This window comes from Ambystoma mexicanum, chromosome 10, assembly GCF_040938575.1.
Source record: "Ambystoma mexicanum isolate Mex_15411 chromosome 10, UKY_AmexF1_1, whole genome shotgun sequence".
Classification (NCBI taxonomy): Eukaryota; Metazoa; Chordata; class Amphibia; order Caudata; family Ambystomatidae; genus Ambystoma; species Ambystoma mexicanum.
In genome coordinates, this window is record NC_090932.1 from 1,364,335,391 (window position 1) to 1,364,358,275 (window position 22,885).

Below are 22,885 nucleotides of genomic sequence, written 5' to 3' on the forward strand. Positions count from 1 at the left end.
GATGGGTTTGAGATTGAGATCATACAATGCAGATATATTATGGGTCACTGTTCTTCCTATTAATACTTACAGTCCTTTGTAATTAAATTGGACCGTCAGTTCTGGTCATTGGATCGGGTCTATCAAGGAAAGGACAGCACATCAGGTGCGGGACTGGATCAGCTATGCCGGTTCCTGGATTTGCACAGGATCTGCCCTCCTTGTTTCTGGGTAGTTCAAATCAGCTGGATAGCGAGTTCGCCAGGCAAGCCTTGTGGTAGCAAGCCAGGTAGTTTCAGGATACTGGTTCAGAAGGCCTTCCCACAACACATCGCTCCACTGGAGTGGCGAGAATAAGTCTGAGGATTTAGGCCTTGCTGAAAATCAATAGTACTCTACTGCTTGGCAAGGTTATGGACTTCTGGATCTGATGTTAAAGCTGGATGTAGAATGCTGGAACAAAATCCTTCCCCGGAATCAGGAAAGTGAGTGAATCAGTGAGTCCCTATGTGTTGTCAGCTGTCTCAATGTATCCTTTTAAATGACATCACAAAATGGGTGTATGGGCCGGCTTAACTAAGCTTGCCCTATGAGCTGAGATTGGATGAGGACCTCATCTCAGCCTTGCATCTGAATGATTGGATCAAGGCCAGATGATGTCACATTTATGGTATAGCTTTATACCTCCCCTCCCAGTGGCTGAGGGGAGAAACCTCCCCTCAGCCACTAGTGTCAGAATCGGATTTTATCCTAAACACATATTTCTGCATTGTTCACATCTACACAAATCACACACAAAGATTCCATATTTTATGTAGCACCTGTTCATCAAAATCCCGCAGCTGTAGGATCTTGTTTCACCTTTGTACAGAATTGTGTCCTTTTCGCCATGAACACATTTTCCAAATTGTTTGCAAATTTCCACAAATGTGCGCGTTCAACATAGTGATGTGTGTGTACATTTTCACAATTCTAGCATTAACACAGTTCACATAAAACCACATATATTGCCATTCCTGTCCAGAATATGTCACACAGTTCTACCACCTTTTAAAACGTGCAGCCAAAAATTAGACTAACAACTTTGTCCTTTTTATATTTTTCACCACTTTGAATAACAATTTATGAGTCTCTAAAAAATGGTTCTTTGTTCATTCTTAACAGCAAATGGTCCGCCTCTTTGTCTCTCCCTGGAGTCAAGGAGTAGCCCCTCCTTTGGGGAATTCCTTTCAGGAGCAGTTTATGACCCTTTCACACATCCGTTTCCTGGGCTGGAGGATCTGCCATTGTTCATTCTCTTTTTGTAGACAAAAGTCTGGCCTAACCCACAATTATCATCTACCAGTGCATTTCCGCTGAGAGTATTTCCCTCCCCTTGGGAGAAACCTGTTTTAAGGCTAATTTATTCTTAATTTCTTAAAATCCAGCAAAAACCAAACTTGTTGCATCAAATAATATACATACATTACTTTCTTAGCTTTAAACCTTTAGGATCAAAAACAGCTGAGATCTTTATTCTTTTTAGCAACAATCCCTTTATGTTTGCTAATCCGGCAGACTTTTAGTTTAGAAACTTTGAAGTTTCATCAGGAGCTCATTTGACAGCTGTCATTCACAGGTAGCCCAGTGTACTGCACCCAGACTTTGACAGGAGCTGTCAGGCTATAGACAATTCAGTTTGTCTGAGGAAATGTTTTGCTCTTTACACTTTAGGACTTTGTATATTCGCCATGCTTCATTAGATTAAATAAATTTTAGCACCAAGCAAGATTTTGAATGTTGAAACGTGTTGTGTATAGGCATTTTGGAGTTTTTAGCAATCAAAACAAATGTCATTTATAGGCACAGTTTGGAGTTTCATTTGCAAAGTGCTGTTTCTCTCTTTTCACTCTGTTTACTGGTCATGGAGCCCACTGGCACATTTTCTGCAGTGTGTGCTCTATTCCACCACATATGCACCATGGGTGGCAGGTTGTGCCTCCATCTTTTTGTGCTTTTAAACACGTGGTTTTGGAGGTTTTTGGCACACACAAGAGTTTTGACGCCATTGTTGCTGTTCCTTGCACCATAACTATCAGAGTGATGCCGCATAAGATAGCGGAGTGGGTCAATACATCCCACAACACTACCCTAAAATTAATCCTTACTACTCTGGACTACACAAACTCCCTCCATAAGCATCCCAAGCTTGTCAGTATTGCTCTTGCTTCTTCAAAGGCAAACTGCAAAGTTTCCTGAGATTCTGCTGGTCTGCCTTTGTATGTACATATGTCAAAACTTAAGAACATCATTTTACCTAGTGAAACCGATAGAAATCTAGAATTCACGATTCATCGTACCCATCCTTAAGTGACAGACAGTATACTTCAAATATAAACAAAGGACAGAGTATACAACACCATCTTTTTCTGCTTTGTTTTTAATTATCTGGAACTACAGCAGACGTGGCCAAACAGAAAAAAGAAAACAAACCATTTGTGTATGTCATTCGCATTCATTTTCCAGTGTTATTCTAATTTGTGAAGCTGTTGAAAGCCTCAGTGAGACCTACCAAAGGAAAAAGTCATAACAAACACCAGCATAAGATATGATACTGTATATATCATCGGCATGAAGATTGGTGTATGTCCTATTGCTGCAGCTCCCAGTATGTTATGGTCACAATACTTAACTTCCACCAATCATATCTTATTAGCACACTTTCAGCTGTACCTGTTCGCTTCCAAGCAGCATATGATTAGGTTGGCACCTGGTGTCATCAGCCTAAGTGTCATTGTTTATTTTATGGTAGCATCTAATGGTCTAGACTAGCATAATGCATGCTCTGAGGTAAAGATTAATATACCTCCAGAAAAGTCATGTCTGGACATTCCTTTGATCAGATAGATTTTCTCCCATATTTGTAACATTTACTCTGGAAGGCTTAATTTGTTCAGTGCAATGAACAAACTGTTAATTGTACTTGTTTAGCAAATCTCTCCCCATTCTATTTGGACTTACCCTTCTTTGGCATGATTGACGAACATCTTCGAGCTCCTCATCCTTGTCCTCCAATTCTTTTTGATGAATTTGCTTCATTCGTTCAATTTCCATTTCAAACCTTAGGCGTGTCTAGGAACAAAATAAAATAAATTAAGCACCTATATCTTTAGCAGACATTAATGTACCAAAAATGCACAAACAAGCATCAAACTAATAAAAGACCTCCAACGATTTTTCTGGCATTTCATTATAATTATGTAATAGTCAGATGTAAGTTTCCAGCATTACTCACTTACGTATATAGAGTTCCCTTCCCAAATAATTAGATGCCCAATGCATGCTTGGTTGAAATAAGCTATTTCAATTCTTAATGATCTTGGCATTCAATTCAATTCATCTGAGAGACGGATGGCTGGCCAATTGTAGGAATATGCATTCCACTTGATAAATATAGCCCACATTCCTTGGTATTGTATATTTCTTTATGTAGAAACATCAGTGGAGAATGCAATGGCATGTTACATTTAACACTTTTGACTACATTAAGAACATGGTAATTCACTAGAAATAAAACAAAACACAACATTTTCATGAAGGTATATTGACACCACTGAAAACATTTGTATTAGTCAGTGGAGTAACTGCTGAAAATGTTGGGGGGGCATGGCATCTAAATTAAAGGGGCCCCTACCAAATAAGTGGGACAAAATGGTGTTCTTCAAACACCGTTGCCCCCTCCCCCTAAAATTATGACCATGGTAGTTCAAATATTCTTCAGAAGAAAGCAAGCATTTGCAATAATGAAAAGTGACAGCTACCATAGTTCAGCACAGCCTCTGATGAAGCAATGATGGCTTCATATGCCCGGCAAGTCACCATTTGTAGAGGCTCCCACCACATTTCAGTTCTAGCCTCAAACACCCAACAATGTCAGCATGGACTGCCATTGTCATCATGTTCCAAGTACATGATCAAATGACCCACTTATGGCAACAAAAGCCTGGTAGAGTCACTTTATTTTTCACTAAGACAAACTATTACACTTTGTGGCCAAGTCAATGTATACATAGAAGATTGTGCCATACTTAATCTCAATGGTGAATCAAAGTTCTTAACTAAGAACAAACAGACTTCAAACAAAAGGTTTACAGAAAAAACACACTGTTCATTCAGTCAATCCTGTGACAACTGGGACTGTTCAATAGCATTACAGCAGTTTATGCCACTTATAACTCACACTCACAGAACATTTTAGCCTTCTGTCATTTCACAGTGCTAGAAACATACAAAGAAGCAATATTATGGAGGATGTGTATTCATACACTTTTGCCATCTACCATTAGCCATACCAATAGGGTTTTCTAAACAAGATGTCACAAAAGTAACACCTATGAGAAAAAACCTACACACATGTGTAGCCAGTGGCCTCAGATGGCCCGGCTAGTGTGGCTGTATGCTTGTCCCCTGAGGAAACACCTACAAATGAAGACCCAGATACCAGTGTAATAAAGGGATTTATTAAACATGTGGTGTGTGTTTTATTTACTTATATGTCCAATGTGTGTGTTTTGGACTAGCGATCCAGCCCGTGGCAGGAAAATGCCATTTGGAGGAGTAACAATGATTAAATGACATCAGGCTAGAGGTGGAGGAGGGGGATGTCATGTGAAATTGGGGAGCTGGAAGGGGGCAATGAATGGATTTAAGAGCACAGACGATTTCCAATAACCACGTTACAAGACAGGATAGCCACAGCTACATGAGAAAATGCAAGCTGGAATAAAAGTGTGTCACATGGAAACAATGAGTGTTGGAGGGAATGGGAGAGGACTGGGGTGGTGAGGAAGCCTTGTGGGGAGTGGGGGAACAGGTACAGATGTGGGGACACTTGGTGAGTGCATGGGAGGGCAGGGAAGTATTTTTGTCATCGTTTTCCCGATAACCGGTGATATCTAACAACCACAAATAGTCACGGTTATCTTTAGTTAATAGCTATTATACCCACGGATATGGGGAAAAAGCAAAACAAAATATCTATATTTTTACAGTTACAGTCCGGTAGATGTGTAAAATCACTAGCCATGACTGCCTTGTAGTATTTTAAACAATAGAGTGGGCACAGGCAAATTCCGGTAGTATTGTAAAATATATAGTGGGCACGGCTGAAGGCTATGGCTAGTGGCATGGTGATGTTGTAAAATAAACTGCGGGCACAGCCAAAGGCCATGCTCATGAAGGTGTAGACCAATGAATGCACACTCCAAAGTAAATACAATCCACTAGAGAATAAAGCCAAGAGATAGTTTTGCACAAATGCCAACATTTTATATATTAAAAATGCAAGCAAAGAACTCTGCTGCCCGAGAGCGCTTTGCCAAAAATTACACGGGCAGCACACTAAAATGGCCAAATGCATCATCAATAATGAAATCATATATAGTAGAAATTCACATAGCCAGTTGGTCATATACCGAAGCCTGCTCCATAAGGGATGTCAGGCGCTAATTGGCTGTTTCTTCCCAGTCAATCTTGGTGCATGTGGGTCAGCTGGGCTCATCCTCGCGGTGAAGGTCAGAGTGAACATTAGAAACATTCTATCCAAGCTAAACAACAGCAACTAGTTATTCATTCGTCATGGCAGGCACCAGAACATTATATGTCTTAAGAAAAGGGGGATAAAATACAGTTATGTTGACCCCCACATTCAGGGCTTCATTAATACTGCAGTTCTCGCACCCAACGTCTCCCTGCGGGGATTGATTTCTGATTTATCCTCCCTGGTACCTCATTTTACAGGACACGTGTGTTGTTATTGGGAAGATATACAGTTGTGCAAGATTATAGATCTGTGGTGGGCACCGTGGGGAGGTTAGGGCCCGGGGGTCGGGTCAGTGGAGGGTGGCTGGCTCTGGCCTGGCTGGCTGGGGTTCAGAGACCCAATGGCAGTTTAGTGGAGATGGATGGGTGCATCGCAGGGCCTGGTACTGTCTCATGCTCTGCACTGGGCACATTCATTGTTGTGATACTAGGCATTCACAACAATGGAGGGAGTTAAGGGAAATTGACTTCTGTGGAAACAGGGCTCCTGCAGCACTGGCCTGGTGTGCTGATGGTTTGACACCACTGTGTGCACTTGGGATGCCAGTGCTGCAATTCTCAGTATGTCTGTTTTGGGCCTAATACAAAATGGAGTCCCAGGGCAGGGGCATGGCTAGTGCTATTCACCTATTTCTATGCGCTATCAGGCCTTTATACGCTCTCTGGAGGTGGGGGCTGCTCCCCCTTGTCTTCATATGCAGTTTACCTAATTTGGACGCGCCTAGGGGGGTGGGATAGCATAATTTCCATCCCAACACTCATTAGGTAGGGCCGACGGCTCTGCTAGTGTGCCTGATAAACATGTATAGTAGCCATGGCTAAAACCATGGCTAGTGGCCTGGTATTGTTGTAAAATGTACAGTTGGCACTGTCAAAGGCCGAAATCCATGGCTAGTAGCCTGGTAATGTTAAAAAATGTACAGTGGACATTGCCAAAGGCACAGAAAAAAATCTATGGTATAACAAAACCCTTGAAATTCATGGAAAAAACTGTTGCTAAAGTTTAGTTAATAAGATGCCTACATTTATCGCAACAAAACCCCTAAAATGGAGTGCATTTGGAACTCATGACCGGTATAACTCTGCGCATTCCCATTGCAAAGCCCAAGAGCACATACATATTATCAAATAAAGGATTAACATTAACATTCAAAAAAGCATTATAGCGGACATAGCATTATAGGGAAGATCAACAGGAATGCACCGAGTTAAGCCAGTCATGACTTTTGCAAATGCTCTGGTTTTCATGGTTTTGTTGCAAGAAATGTAGGCAACTCACTAAACTTGAAATGTTTTTCAGTGACTATATGTGGCCATTATTTATAATAGGGTGTGGAGGGGAGGTACTCTGGCTTGAGGTAGTGAGCCTGCCAGAGGCCACCTAGTGAGATGGTCTCCATGTGGGTAGTACCTGATTTTAGGTAGGGGGGTCTGTTGCATCAGACTCATGCTAAGGGTCCCTGTGGCCCATCCACAGAAAGTTGGGATGATGTAGCACACCTCCATTTAGATGGAGCTCATGCCAGGGGGAATCCGAAGGAAAATGTATAAAAGTTATACATGGTGTGAGAAACCTGACGGTATTCTCAACCTACTCCTTCAGGATGTTCCATTCAGGTGGCCAGGGAAGGGTCATCGCTTTTGTATTCCGACCTTGGCAGTGGACAAGCGAGGGAGTATCACCTGAGTGGAGGGTCACAAGGGATTGGGAGTAGGACAACCAAAGGTGAGACATGGTATTCCCCCATTCCCAATAATACCCCAACCCAATTTCCTTCAGCCTTCATGGGTTATTTCCAATCACACCCCATTTCCCCCTCCGCATTTCCAACAAATATTGAGACAAGGAGGAGGCAACTAAGAGCAGTAAAGATTACTGATAGAAAGAACATGGGTAAAGTAAGGGAAACCTACTACAGAAATAACTTAGGTTGTCCCACTAATAGAGTCAGGCAGGGTCAGAAATCCAATAATGACCACTCACACCTGACTCCATTTCCTGACCTGATTTCAACTGTAAAAGGTGTGGTTTTCCTCAAGGAGGAGAGCGAGCTGGGAATGCTTTCCGGACCAGAGAAACTCAGGAGCAGAGAGCATCAGGAGTCAAAGCCTGGAGTAGAACGGCATGCTGAGACGCTGGCTCGGTGTTCGTGGAGGGCACATTGTGGCTAGGGAGCTGTGCCTCCAAGGAGCCAGAGAGAGACTGCCTGAATTGTTTTGGCGGAATTCGGTGGAGTGCTTGTTCCCTTGGGACCTGTGCCAGTACCAAGAGTGTTTGAGGGGCAGGTTGTGAGACCCTGACCTCATCCCTCTCTATCAGAGAAGGACCACCTGTCAAAGCGATGCTGCCGGTGCACAAGGAGAAGGAAAGAAACAAAATGAAAGTGCAAGTGTGCACAGAGAATAAGTGAAGCGTGTATGAAAGAACTGTATCTGAAAGGAGAGGTACATCCTGACAAGATTAACATGTGTTTGAAACCAAAAGGGGCCTGCGCTTGGGGAAGGGAACCATGAGAGGCCTAAGAAAGTGGAAAATCTATTATCTCATTATATTGAAGGATCAACAAGGTACATACTGACAAAACACACAGAATTTCGTGTTGGAAACTGAAAGGGGCCTGAGGTTGGGGAAGTGAACGTTGAGAGGCCTAACAAAGTTGGAGACTTACTGTTTTGTAGTGATGAAAGAATTGAAACTTGGGGAAGGTAAGCATGAGAATTTTCAAAAGGATCTGCTATATTTCTTTGGTGGTGCTTGAAACTTGAACTAGTTAAAGGTTGGGGATAGAACCCCAAGGAACTAAAGATGGTGAAAGTATCTGAGAATATTGCAAGGGCCCTTGGAGAAGGTTACAAACAGCCCTTTATGATTTTACTCATTTTTGTGACATTGCCCAAATCATCCCAGCTGAGAAGACCAACTGAAAACAACCTTCGTTTTCTTTTTTTTGTTGGTCCATTGTTTTCTTCCTTCTTAAAAACTACATAACACATTTTTGTAAAGGTGAGGGCAAGCATAGGTTTAGACACAGACAGACTTTTATTTTGGACAATCAGACCTCGACGGCCTTTACAAAGATCAGTTAAGGGAACCATCCCTTCAGATTTAGGGACCGTTAGACATTACACCAACCCAGGAACCTTAGTAAAAAAGGTTTTGAAACTAACATCTTTGAGTCTGTGTCTTTCTTGATAACATGCCTGTCTCGCAGTGGTTTTATTAAATAATAAGGGGTCCCTGTTGGAATCCCTATAAAATTCACTCTGGTATCTGTGTCCATTAGTGATATAAGAACTCAGGGTGTACCCCATCTGCTGGTATCAGCAATTTTATTTAGCAGATGCAGCACCCCCCTCCCAACCCAGTGGGCTGGGCGTGGGGGTGCTGGTATCCATTGGAACTCTCCCTGCTGTGAGGGAGGGAAGAGTACACCCTAACACAGAAGAGGGCTGGGAAACAGGCGCTGCACTTTACATTTAAATGTATTTACTTGATGGCATGCTTGCATTCTTACGCAAAAACGTCAATGAGTTTGAGCAGCTGGTGGGGCAACAATCAAGAAAGGCCATTCAGACCCTGCTTTTAGTGAAGAGCTGTTGACTATTACATTGTGTGTCCAAATCAGGTGCCACTGTAGTAACTGATACCTGTCTGGCTTTCAACAAGATGTAGCTAAATGGTAAACATATCATGGCCTTTCTCAAAGCTGTGTTTCCAATCTACGATGTAATTGCACACACCATTTGTGTATAGTTACCATGCTGCTCTATCATCTATAGTTCTTTCTGAATGATGTTTCCTACTATTATGACATCATTGCAGAGGATGATGGAATTTGGATTCAACTGACATTCATCTTCTATATGAGAATTTAATTAAGCGATATGACCCGAGCGGCGGGGGCATTACCGACTATGGTAATGCCCCCGCCGCGAGGGTCATATTGCTATTAGTACCATGGCCATCATTATGTGCATGACCGGGGCACTAAAAGCGGCCATCGGGAGCGGACGCGCTGGGAACATGTGCTCCCAGCGCGTCCGCTCCCGAAAAAGAAAAAGAAGCAGAAGGTAAGTGGGGTTGGGAGGGAAACAAAAAAAAACATACCTGCATCCCCGGTGGGGGACGATGGAAGCTTCCAGCCATGTGGAGGTGCATAGCGGGGATGGCCCCGCTCCGAGACTCCACACTGCTGGAGGCTGCTATCGTCCTCCACCGGGGACACAGGAGCAAGCAGGTAAGTGGGGTGGGGAGGGCAGGAAGGAGGGAGGGAAGGGAAGAAAAAAAAAAGCTTACCTGAGTCCCCGGCGGGGGACGAATGCAGCCTTTTGGCCGTGGGGAGGCTTGGAGCGGGGATGGCCCCGCTTCGAGCCTCCTCATTGGCTGAGGGGCTGCCACGGCCACCACCGAGGACAAGGTGGCTGGAATCCCAGCCGAGAATCGAAGGATTCACTGCCGGGTAAGGACCCGCGGAGAGCCAATCAGAATGCGTGTTGCATTCTGCTTGACTCTCGCCGGGTACTAGTTTTCATTCTTGAGTTGCCGCGGGGTGAACTGATCCCACTGAGCCTAGTCATTTCTATGTTTTATATAGTTCCCTCAAACCTCCTCTGTACATGCATGGGGGACACACTCAACATAAAAATATAGGTGGCTTTTTATGTCTGCAGAATATTTTTCACATCAATGTTACAAGTGACCTCATTGATAAATGAAGTGTTTCCCTTGTTGTTTATACGATATCACTTGAAACCCTGCTGTGTGATATATTCCTAACGTTGATTGCTACTGCCTTCTAAATCTAACGCCTTTGTTTACAGGTTTAACTTGTTTGTAAAATAACATTATTTAGGATCCTATCCACAACTGATTTTTGTTTTAAATGTCTCCTTCAGTGTTTAAAATCACTTACTTGTTTATTATCTTGGTTTAATAAAAATGTCTATTGTTCTGGTCGTTTTTTGTGAATATGTTTGGAATTAAATGGGAAAGGTGAAATTAATGTATTCCAGCTACCAAAACCAGCCGTGGCGCACAGTGGCACAGCGACCCTGCAGCAGCGCCAGTTACGCCCCCAAGAACGCCTCTCGCGCAGGTAAAAGCCATCAAAATCCCAAATCCAGCGCAAAGGGCTGTGCTAACCCTGTACCAGCACGGCAAGCGGGCTATGTGTATCACTAGGGTGCGCGGGAAGTACCTCACCTCATTTCAGCTGGGTACGTGTATTTCAGGGGTGCACTGGAAGTTCCACACGCGATTCCATCAGGGTACGTGTACATCTGGGGTGCGCGGGAAGCTTCACACGTGAATTCAGCAGGGTACGTGTATATCAGTGGTGCGCGGGAAGTTCCACATGCAAATGTCCTGGGTACGTGTATTTCGGGGTGTGCGGGAAGTTTCACACGCGATATCAGCAGGGTACGTGTATTCCAGGGGTGCGCTGGAAGTTCCACACGCGAATGTCCTGGCTACGTGTATCTTGGGGTGCGCGGGAAGTTTCACACGCGATATCAGCAGGGTACGTGTATATCAGGGGTGCGCGGGAAGTTCCACACGCGAATGTCCTGGCTACGTGTATCCTGGGGTGCGCAGGAAGTTTCACACGCGATATCAGCAGGGTACGTGTATTTCAGGGGTGCGCTGGAAGTTCCACACGTGAATGTCCTGGCTACGTGTATCTTGGGGTGCACAGGAAGTTTCACACGCGATATCAGCAGGGTACGTGTATATCAGGGGTGCGCGGGAAGTTCCAGACGCGAATGTCCTGGCTGCGTGTATCTTGGGGTGCGTGGGAAGTTTCACACGCGACATCAGCAGGGTACGTGTAATTCAGGGGTTCCGTGGAGTACTACACGTGAATTGGCCGTGTGGGTCCTCCCAGGTGTTCGCTCCACAACCTCCACGGCCCCTGCAGGTAGCCCACACCACGGGGGACTAGCCTGCACCCCCACTCGTGCCCCTGCACCCCCACCCCACAGCACTGTGGTGCACCCTCCACCAGGCCCCAACTCATGTTCCCCTGCACCCCCACAGCACTGTGGTGCACCCTCCACCAGGCCCCCACTCATGTCCAACTCATGTTCCCCTGCACCCCCATCCCCCAGCACTGTGGGGCACCCTCCACCAGGCCCCAACTCATGTCTCCCATCACCCCAAAGCCCCAGCACTGTGGTGCACCCTCCACCAGGCCCCAACTCATGTCTCCCATCACCCCCACCCCCCAGCACTGTGGTGCACCCTCCACCAGGCACCCACTCATGTTCCCCTGCACCCCCACCCCCCAGCACTGTGGTGCACCCTCCACCAGGCTCCCACTCATGTCTCCCATCACCCCCACCCCCCAGCACTGTGGGGCACCTGCCAGCAGGTCCCCACTCATGTCCAACTCATGTTCCCCTGCACCCCCACCCCCCAGCACTGTGGGGCACCCTCCACCAGGCACCCACTCATGTTCCCCTGCACCCTCACCCGATAGCACTGTGGTGCACCCTCCACCAGGCCCCAACTCATGTCTCCCATCACCCCCACACCCCCAGCACTGTGGTGCACCCTCCAAAAGGCACCCAATCATGTTCCCCTGCACCCCCACCCCCCAGCACTGTGGTGCACCCTCCACCAGGCTCCCACTAATGTTCCCCTGCACCCCCACCCCCCAGCACTGTGGGGCACCTGCCAGCAGGTCCCCACTCATGTCCAACTCATGTTCCCCTGCACCCCCACCCCCCAGCACTGTGGGGCACCTGCCAGCAGGCCCCCACGCATGTCCAACTCATGTTCCCCTGCACTCCCACCCCCCAGCACTGTGATGCACCCCCACCAGGCTCCCACTGATGTCCCCCATCACCCCCACCTCCCAGCACTGTGGGGCACCTGCCGGCAGGCCCCCACGCATGTCCAACTCATGTTCCCCTGCACCCCCACCCCCCAGCACTGTGGGGCACCTGCCAGCAGGCCCCCACTCATGTCCAACTCATGTTCCCCTGCACCCCCACCCCCCAGCACTGTGGTGCACCCTCCACCAGGCCCCAACTCATGTCTCCCATCACCCCCACCCCCCAGCACTGTGGTGCACCCTCCACCAGGCCCCCACTCATGTCTCCCATCACCCCCACCCCCCAGCACTGTGGGGCACCTGCCGGCAGGCCCCCACTCATGTTCCCTTACACCCCCACCCCCCAGCACTGTGGTGCACCTTCCACCAGGCTCCCACTCATTATCCCCTGCACCCCCACCCCACAGCACTGTGGGGCACCTGCCAGCAGGCCCCCACTCATGTCCAACTCATGTTCCCCTGCACCCATATCCCCCAGCACTGTGGGGCACCTGCCAGCAGGCCCCCACTCATGTCTAACTCATGTTCCCCTGCACCCCCACCCCCCAGCACTGTGGTGCACCCTCCACCAGGCTCCCACTCATGTCTCCCATCACCCCCACCCCACAGCACTGTGGGGCACCTGCCAGCAGGTCCCCACTCATGTCCAACTCATGTTCCCCTGCACCCCCACCCCCCAGCACAGTGGGGCACCCTCCACCAGGCCCCAACTCATGTCTCCCATCACCTCCACCCCCCAGCACTGTGGTGCACCCTCCACCAGGCCCCCACTCATGTCCAACTCATGTTCCCCTGCACCCCCACCCCCCAGCACTGTGGGGCACCCTCCACCAGGCACCCACTCATGTTCCCCTGCACCCCCACCCCTTAGCACTGTGGTGCACCCTCCACCAGGCCCCAACTCATGTCTCCCATCACCCCCATCCCCCAGCATTGTGGAGCACCCTCCACCAGGCCCCCACTCATGTCCAACTCATGTTCCCCTGCACCCCCAACCCCCAGCACTGTGGGGCACCCTCCACCAGGCACCCACTCATGTTCCCCTGCACCCCCACCCGATAGCACTGTGGTGCACCCTCCACCAGGCCCCAACTCATGCTCCCCAGCCAACATGTCATCACAATCTAGATCCCTGGTCCCTATGGTCAGCCTCCAAATGCAAAACACCCACCCGAGTATTGCATCCACCCACTTAGAAATGGCAATAACATGATAGAACACCAATTGCAAGTTTGGAAACGAACACATGTCCCTCACATACACCAAATGGGTGTCAGTGAATCTCAAAACCCATATCATGATATGCAGGAAACCAATGAGATGATACTACACATTGAAGTTTGATCAAAGAATATGTATTAAAGGAAACATAAATTGAATCAAAAATAAACAAACAGAAATGGGAATGTAAAAAAATAAAAAGAAATGCAAAACCAAAAATCATAATCCAAAGGAATGGTGTCCAAAGTCACAGTCCACAAAAGAAAATCCAAAGGAAAATTATAATTGAAAGCCATTGCTCCATGGGAAAATTGTAAAATAAAAAGAAAATCCAACAGTGAACTATGTACAGATGAACAAGCCAGGGTCCATGATCCCAACAAAAGAAATGAAACCTATCTAACAACACTACCTAATAAAAAAAAACTATATACAAGAATGTGGCCTATTGTCCAAAAGGTCCAAAAAAAGGCAAAAACAAAGGAAACCTAACACTAACTACATAACTATGTACAAGGGCAGCGGGCTAGTCCAACGGCTCACTTTTGGATATCCGGGCCAGGGCATCATCGAACTCCTGCTCAATGTCCCGGAGGCGGTCCTCCTCCATGGCCTCGAGGGTCCGCAGGGCCGTCGACGTGTCTACCTCCAACCCCCTGCGGATTGCCTCGAGGCACTCGGCCCGCCTCAGGGCCCTCCGCATGGAGTTCTCCGCCCTGACCATCGTGAGCCGTGCCTCTTCCGCCCGCTGCCGCTCCGCATCTATGGCGTGGCCCAACCGCTGCCACACGGAAGACACTTTCTGTCCTGGGTCCTCCTGCCCTCCGGCCGATGCCTGACCCTCCGATGTTGAAGGCCCCGAGCCTTCATGGCTCCCACCACGTTGCTGCTGCTGCTGTGCCTCTGCCCGTGCACTGCCTCCTGCTGCCTGCACATCCTCCGCTGGCTGGGGTGCAGTCGTTGAGATGGCCACCCCTGCTGGACCTCCGACCCCCGACTGTGGTAGGGATGCCTCCTCCACCAGCCTGGCAGCACCGTCAGACGCAGCTCCACAGGGCACCCAGGTGACTGATGGGTGGGAAGATGGCATGGAGGACGACTGGCGCATAGGGGGTTCAGTTGAGGAGGGGGTCGCAGCAAGCCCTATCAAACGGAGGAAACCGGCCTGGGTGACCTGTCCCAGTAGGCCGACGCGGTCAACGAGCCATTCGAGATGACGTGCAGTCTCCTCATGAAAAGACTGCAGGTCACCTCACATGGCCCGTTGACGCAATGCCACACCAGTCAGGACAGGCTCAACCCGGACCCGGATAGCCACGTCCGCAGGAAGGCCAGTTGTCGTGAGCTCATCCCCTGCCTGAAAACGGGTCTGGACGTAGGCATCGCTGCTGGTGCAAGATGATGCAGGGACAGGATCAGGGACAGGATTGCACACAGGCACCTCCGCGGCGGCCTGTGCTGCCTCCTGTCCCTGGTCCTGCACTGCACCACTAGCACCAGTGGAATCCCCACCTCCAGACCCCATCTCTGTTGCTTGCACGGCCTCTTCCTCCACCAAACCCCCCACCAACCTGGATGACTCTGTGCCATCTTCCCCTGTTGGGCCCTGTGGGGTCCCAGCTGCCCCTTCTGCTGCCGAGGAGTCCAACTCCAACCTCCGCCTCTTGGACCTGGTGGAGGGTGCACCACAGTGCTGGGGGGTGGGGGTGCAGGGGAACATGAGTGGGTGCCTGGTGGAGGGTGCACCACAGTGCTGTGGGGTGGGGGTGATGGGAGACATGAGTTGGGGCCTGGTGGAGGGTGCACCACAGTGCTGGGGTGTGGGGGTGATGGGAGACATGAGTTGGGGCCTGGTGGAGGGTGCCCCACAGTGCTGGGGGTGGGGGTGCAGGGGAACATGAGTTGGACATGAGTGGGGGCCTGGTGGAGGGTGCGCCACAGTGCTGTGGGGTGGGGGTGCAGGGGAACATGAGTTGGGGCTTGGTGGAGGGTGCACCGAACAGCCGGGTGTTGGCAAGTGCAGGGGCAGATGCACCCAACAGCACCCCGGTTGTGAGTCTGCCAACCAGGACCATTGCGGCCAACGACCCTGCCACAGCTGATGTTGCTGCGCAGGGTCCATTAGAGGGCACCCAGCTGCCACTGACACACGTCAGGCCTTTGGTCGTCCCTCCACCTGCCTCTCCCTTGGCTCAATCCACCGAACCCACTGGCCATACTGGTCAGGGTGGCATTAACACCTGCAGCACAGGCTGGGACCCCACACACAGCCCCGACCTCCTGCACGTCGAGGATGAAGCCTTTCTGCAAGCAGGAACTGGACTTCCTCGTGGACTACGTGCGGGGCCACAGCCGTGACATGCTAGTGGGTGCCAATAGTCAGACTACGGCTGCCCAACGTGACACCCACTGGAAGCATGTTGCAGAACATGTCAGTTCATTCGGCCATGAGGTGTGCACGGCGCAAGAGTGCAAAAAGCGTTGGAATGACATCAAACGCAGCACTAAGGCTAAGCGTACCTCTAATTACAACTTGACTCTGGTGACTGGCGGTGGGCCTGCACCAGAGGAGGAAGAGCTCACTCCGCATGAGGCACTCGTTGCGGAGTTCATACCACCTGAATTGGTCGAAGGAGTGGGAGAGATGCTGGACTTTGATGCCCAGTCCAGTGAGTGTTGATGCATGTTTGTTGAGGACGTGTGTGTTTCACTTGTAGGATGTGTTGTGCATGATTGCCACTACATGTGACGTGTACATGGTTCTGATGCAATGCTTCCGTCATGCATGTCTCCTCTGCCTGCATGTAGGGACTCCATGTAGGCATGCTCCCTTGCCCCTCCTCCGCCACTCTGCACCCCAGTTCCACCTTTGCACTGGTGTTCTTCAATCTTGCCAATGTGTATTTTTTTGTTAATGCGTCCTGTGTAGATGCTAACTTCCAGCGTAGAATCTGCCAGACATATGCCGTGTGGTACAGCCTTAGTACTTGATGCAGGGTATCTCACTTGTACTGTGCATAGGTCAGATGTCCCACACGGACATGAGTGCCCATTCATGCTCCATGTGCATTGCACACATGCCCCTATGTGTCCTTGACTGGATGATCACTGTAATACAAGTTCTTGGTTACATATATTGCCTGCCATCTCATCAGCCTTCCCATGTCAACTGTGGCTCAGTCATGCGTTGCACAAATGTTTAGGGTCTGACAATCTGTGTGGCTCACAGGCCTCAGCCTGTTCAATGGCCAATGACTCTGTCCAACTGTTGTTGTGTCTTCTTCACACATGGGCGGCATCCAGAGTTTTCATCATGTGTCCTGCTTACTGTCCCAGCATCATTTGCAGTGTTGTCACTTGACTCACATTGAGCTGTTGATGCCAGTCAACACTGCCTGTCAATACACAGGTGTATGGTCAGCCTTTTGATACCATGCTAGGCATCCCTGCTTTGGAACTGGGGTGGAGGGGTGCTTGCCTTCTAGATATGGTACACATTGAATGCACAATGCACGTGATGTCTGAATTTGACATTGCACTGCCTTCACATTTCCTGGCACACACCATGGAGTCCTTGTACATGTAGGTAGTGAGTGGCATATACATTTTCTGCACTGCATAGACCCACTTCCATGGAAACTGCCACCTTTCAACAGGTCTGATCACAGAAGCAATTCAAAGTTGACCCAGCATGCATGCCAGGTTATATGTTGTGTGTCACATGTCTGCCTGATGCGTTTGCTGTCAGTGTGTGTGTGTGTTGTGTGCTTCTGACATGTGTAGTGACCTTTTTTCTCTCTATTTTTCAGGTGATGACGCAATGGAGCCGGAGGATGGTGTTGTCATGCCAGACACAGGGTTGTTACCACTACATCAACCCGGCACTAGTGGGGGTCATGGGGTGGTAGGCCACAAAAACCCCCAAGTGCTACAGCCCATCTTGTCTGACGTCCATGTTGAGTTGGATGAGCATCAAGTCCATGTGTCAGGGGTGAGTGATTCTGATGTGGACACTCCTCTGTCTGCGACACCTGCACTGAGGGATCAGACAGTCTTGGTTCCTCTGCCTGTGGTGGATCGGGATGCAGGGTCACCCTCCACACCAGTCACTGATGTGCCTGGGACATCACATCGATGGGGGCATGTAGTCGTGCAGCCGCGGGCGGTGCCAACACAGTGAGGACCCCCGGTCCTTGGGACCCGCAGGGGTCAAGCCCGGCAACGCGGTCGCCGTGCGCAACCGCAGTATACTGAGTGGGAGCAAGACATGACTGCCAATTCAGAACGGCAGGGGGCAGCAATGGAGAACATCGCTGAGAGCATGGAGCGTGTGGCCTGATCTGTGCTCCCCCCTGCTAGGCAGGTGCTTCTCCAGCAGCAGGCGGCACGGTCCACTGCCCGCTCGCTCAGGCTGAGCATGGCGGCCTCAGACAGGGCACGCCAGGCTGAAATGTCGTCTCTGCGTCAAGCAATTGATGCTCACGCAGAGGCGCACATGGATGCCCTGAGGGAGGAGTATGCTTCCCTCAAATCTACTCTGGGTGTCCTTATGATGTCCCAGAGGCAGCGGGCAGAGGAGAGGTTTGCACAGCTTGAGCGTACCATCTCGGCTGAGCTACAGGCTTGCCGGGAGGTGCAGCGGTTGTCCAGCCAGGCCTTGCAGGAGGAACTCCGTGTTACACGTGCTACCTTGCAAGAGGAAGCACGTGTATCACGTGAGGTTCTGCATGCAGACCTACGTCACATCGCCACACAGAACCAGGCTCACCCGTCCGGCAGACTTGCTGCCGACGAGGCGCTAGCTGCGGCTAGGCGTGGCCAGGCTACTGTGCCATGTCCTCCTTTCCAGGATGAGCCAGACTCGGACGACCATCTATCTCCCACATAGGTCGGGCTGTGCAGGCGTTGAGCCCATGGAGGTTTTTTTTTTGGCTCAGCATCATCGCATGTGGATGTTGAGCAGCACCCTGTACCTCCCCCCTCCTGGGTGCCTCCCCTCCCCCCGGGTCGTATGTGGCCATTTTTGATTTTTCTTTTAGTTTAGTTAGTTAAGTTTCTGTTTGATAGTTAGTTCAATTAGGTAATGTAGGTTTTCCATAGTTAGTGTAATTAGTTAATATAGTTTAAAATTGCTTGTCTATTGTGCTTTCATGTGACGGTGCAGTGCTTTGTGGCTTTTAAGGCATCCACTGTCTGTTCCAGCTGGGCCCTTCAGGCTTGTCTTGTGTATGTGTTTGCTGCTTGGGGTCCTTGACTCACATATGCCACTCCTGCCTCCCTTATCCATGGGCTCGCAAGGATGGTTCGGTGTCACAACCTTTTACACAAGGGCTTTGGACTGTCATATCTGTGGCATGTCTGGTGCTGTGTGACTTGTGTTTACACCCCTAGTGGGGATGATTTTGGTGTTATTGTCCACTGTTCAGCTTTTGCTAGATGATGTGTTTCATGATTAATGTGTACATTCATTGATATGCATTGTGTAGTATGTTTCTTATCTTTACTGTACACGTGCTTGTTGCAATTCATGCTGTAGATAGTGTTCCACACTTTGGATGTGAAAGACAGACTGATGGTGTGATTTATGATGTGACTCTCTGACATGGTCAAGTAATGAGATGCCTGAAGAGACACACACAGATGACTTTGAAGCATTAATCATGTGTTTCATGCCCTTTCTGCAGGGGGATGAGCCTCCAGAGCACCTTTGCCAGCAGACATGGCCCATTGGACGACAGAATTCTGGACACGTTTGTTGGTGCCCACTTGCACATGTGTGCACAAGCAGAGGCACAGGGATTGCAGACCTACATCCTGGAACTGCTGACATGTTCCAAGGAACTCCAGGCAAGGTGAGCAGCACAGGGGGGCCACAACACAGCAAAGCTTGCACCAGGCGAGTTGCACATGCAGGCTTAGTCACAGCACTGAGGGTGAGCTTGGACGAATATTGGTGTTGAAGCACACAATGCAGCTCAGATGTGTTGGTGGACTGATGGCTGTTGATTGTAAGGTTGTCTGGGACACCTGCAGGGGCAGTGGCACATACCCTCCTGTACACCAAGGTCCATCGAGGCACTTGTATCAACCATGTAGCCTTCCGAGACATGGAAAGGGGCAGCTCAAAGGGACATACAGCAAGGGACATACTCGGGTGCAGTGCATTTCATTTCCATGTACATTATGATAAATGCACTGCCAACTTTGTTTCGGTCATGGTGGTACACAACTTGCTCTGAAGTCATGGCTTGCTATATGGGTATGTCTGCTTACCCAGGGAACATTGCATGTTGTGTGAATTGTGACACATTGGTGTTCCATTTGCCACGCACCCAACGGCGGCTGACTTATTGCATTGACTGTGTATGACCCATCACAGGGGTAATGTTATATATGGGTATGAAGCATCTACACCAGATTGTCTGTTTGTAGAGTAGTTTGTTGCTATGGGGCATGTTTGGTGGTGTGTTTTTGTGTAATTGGCACGTACAGGTCGTTGACTGTGGCGCTCTTTGCAGCATTGCAGTGCTCCTGTAACCGGACCTGAGAGTGCGCAGGCAGGAGGCCAGCACTCAAAACCAGAGCTAAGTGTCTTGTTGTTTTTCTTTCAAACTGCTCTGCATAGGCTTGCTGGGGGGTGCACTGATGCATGGATGAATGTGTAATTCAATTTGGTATGTTTTATTCCCCCTAATCACCCGGAATCCTATGCAATTTTGAACCCTGTACCCTCTACCCGGTGTTCCTGCTTCCGGTACCTATCCAAGCAACGTTCCCTAACCCTCTTTCCCCGCTGGGGTTGCGGATGCCTGTGTAAGCCCCAAACTTGCAGGCGCCAAAACCTTAGAGGGGGTGGTTGGTTCGTGCCACTCCTAAGCCTGGACTACAGAAGGCCATGACAATGATGTCCAAGTTTGTTTGGATTGTGTATGTGTTCATGCAGGTAGTACATTTTCGTGCATTCCCTACTTTCATGTGTCATTCCTCCTCCCCTCTCCTGCCACTCATTCCAGTTATCCAGTGTGCCAACACCTGTCCCGACTGCATATCCCTGACCCTCCTTCCCCACCAGGGTCTCAGGGGCCTGTGTGAGTTTGACCTTGCAGGCACCCGGGACACGGTGGGGGTGGTTGTTTCGTGACACTCCCGCGCCTGTACACGGGACCTGTGACAGTACACATTCGTTCATGGTGCATCATTCTATGTTATGTACCACACATGGTTCACATCCTGTTGTGACATTGTTTTACTGTGCTACCTTGGTTGTTGCATCATTGTGGTATTACTTGGCCTTTGTGAGGTACTGCTACGTCAAGTCATCTACTGGAGGGTGTTCTGGTTCGTTTTTATGCCTTGGATTTTGTGATTTTGGAAATGAGTGTGGATTCTGAGGGTGCAGGCACCTTTTTACACACAAGGTGGAAGATGGTGACGAAGGGGAAAGGTGATCCTGTGGCCAGGTGGAATTGAGGGTTGAAGGCTCCATGACCCAGGTGCAGTTGTTCAGTGGGTCATGGTCATTTGTGATGGAGGGGGGGGTTGTTGTTCATAGTTGCCTTGCCCTGCAGTGTGATGGGAACCCTGACATTGTAATGGTGGTATCCTATGTACATGTTGTGTTGTGCTGATCAATTTCTGTTCATGTGTTGTGTTTACCTTTCAGGTGTGAGGGGATAGTTGTGGTTTGACATGCTGGGGTGTACACATGGTGAATGTTCACATGTGATGTGTAGAGAACACTGATGGTCACTTGATTGCACATGCATATGTTGAGTGCATGTCCTTGCTGACCCACACACTTGCACTCTGATGCACTACATGTACTACCACACTTGCATATCCACGTCTACACTGTTTGCCTTCTGGTGCCCACTGTGTCCCTGCAGCACATGTTCTGTGACCAATTATGGATCCTGTACATGCCTAACTTGCTTTTTGATGTGGTCTGTCGCTTAGATGTGATGCTCAGGGTGTGCATCACACACAATGGCTGTTCACTGTGCTGTGCGCTGAGCAGTGTGTTGCAGGAGTAGGACACAGCACACAGAAGCTGCAGTGTTGATTTTGCAATGCACAATGTGCATGTAGACAGGCATTCATTGTTATGGTATGTCTTTGACTCTTGTAATGCATTTGGAAATGACTTATTTTGGGTGGGAGGTTGTTGGTCAATCATTTCATCTGATTCCAGGTCAGGCATCATTGTATGATGCCACTGTAAATTTTGGACATGGCAATGTGTACCTTATTGTTACTGTGTTGGTGTATGGGTATTGCTTGCCATGTCATGTTGTGGTTTGGGAGGGTTTGAGTGACATAACAGTGATGGCCATGGCCTGTTTTGAAGGTGTGTGTGATTCACACCTTGCATGTCAGGGTCATCCGCTTCTCAAAGCAACTAGCTGGGGGTAGATCTCTCTCCGCGGCAGGGCCCTCCCTCTGGAACAGCCTTCCTGCCTCACTGGAACTTGAGGAGAACCATCTCCGGTTCGGGAAGCACCTCAAGACCTTCCTCTTTGCTTCTGCTTTCTCTCTGCCTCTCCCTTGCTAAATTCTTCACTTGAACTGCACTGGATCTGCAACTGGGCCACTCTCACCGACCTCGGTCCCTGGCCCAGCCACTCTCCACTTGCACTGCCTCCCTGGCAACCCCTGAACTGCGGTACTGTCTCTCTATCCCTACAGCCCCCCCTTCCCAGCACTTGTCTGCACTTACCTTTGCAGTTGCCACCAGCTGGCCTATGTATTTGTTTTTTGGTCTACTTACCCTGTACTGCACTCCCCCCTCCCCTTCCCCTTGCACTTTTCCCTTCCCCCTACCGCTGCACTTGCACAATCTAAATGACACCTGGCCTAGTAGTACCGTTGTCTGTCTTCCCTTGTTCCCCCCTCTCTGCCTCATCGCATCTTGAAATACTTGTGTATAGGCCATATCATGTCATGTCATATGTGTGACTTTTGGTCACACAGGATAGCTTGTGTTAAGTAGCTAGGGATGCAGACAATGTGGCACTTCCATGGCAACTATCTATCAGGGTGGTAGGGTTGTGACAGTTCACTGTCTCTTTGTCATCATCGATTGTCACCTGGTATGTGCCAGGCCTGTGTGCACTCCGCAGGGGTGGGAGTTTAGGTGAAAAATGTGGCCACAAGCTGGGTCTGGGCTTCCTCGCCACGTGCCCTGTCCCCTCCCATGTGCCTGTGGTTGGGGATGTGGGGGCACCACCATGTCCACCGGGACACCCTGCCGTGTTGCAACATTGTGCAGGACA

The 22,885-nt window shown here is 49.3% G+C and overlaps 1 protein-coding gene across 1 annotated transcript in view; it reads right to left on the bottom strand.

Annotated features, from left to right (window-relative positions):
* The window catches only part of MYO18B (myosin XVIIIB), a 1,784,667-nt gene that overhangs the window by 806,052 nt on the left and 955,730 nt on the right, over nt 1-22,885 (bottom strand). Inside the window, exon 32 of the mRNA XM_069620271.1 lies at nt 2,980-3,090. Within this exon, the coding sequence (XP_069476372.1) occupies nt 2,980-3,090 (111 nt within the window). The remainder of the gene's footprint in view (nt 1-2,979; nt 3,091-22,885) is intronic.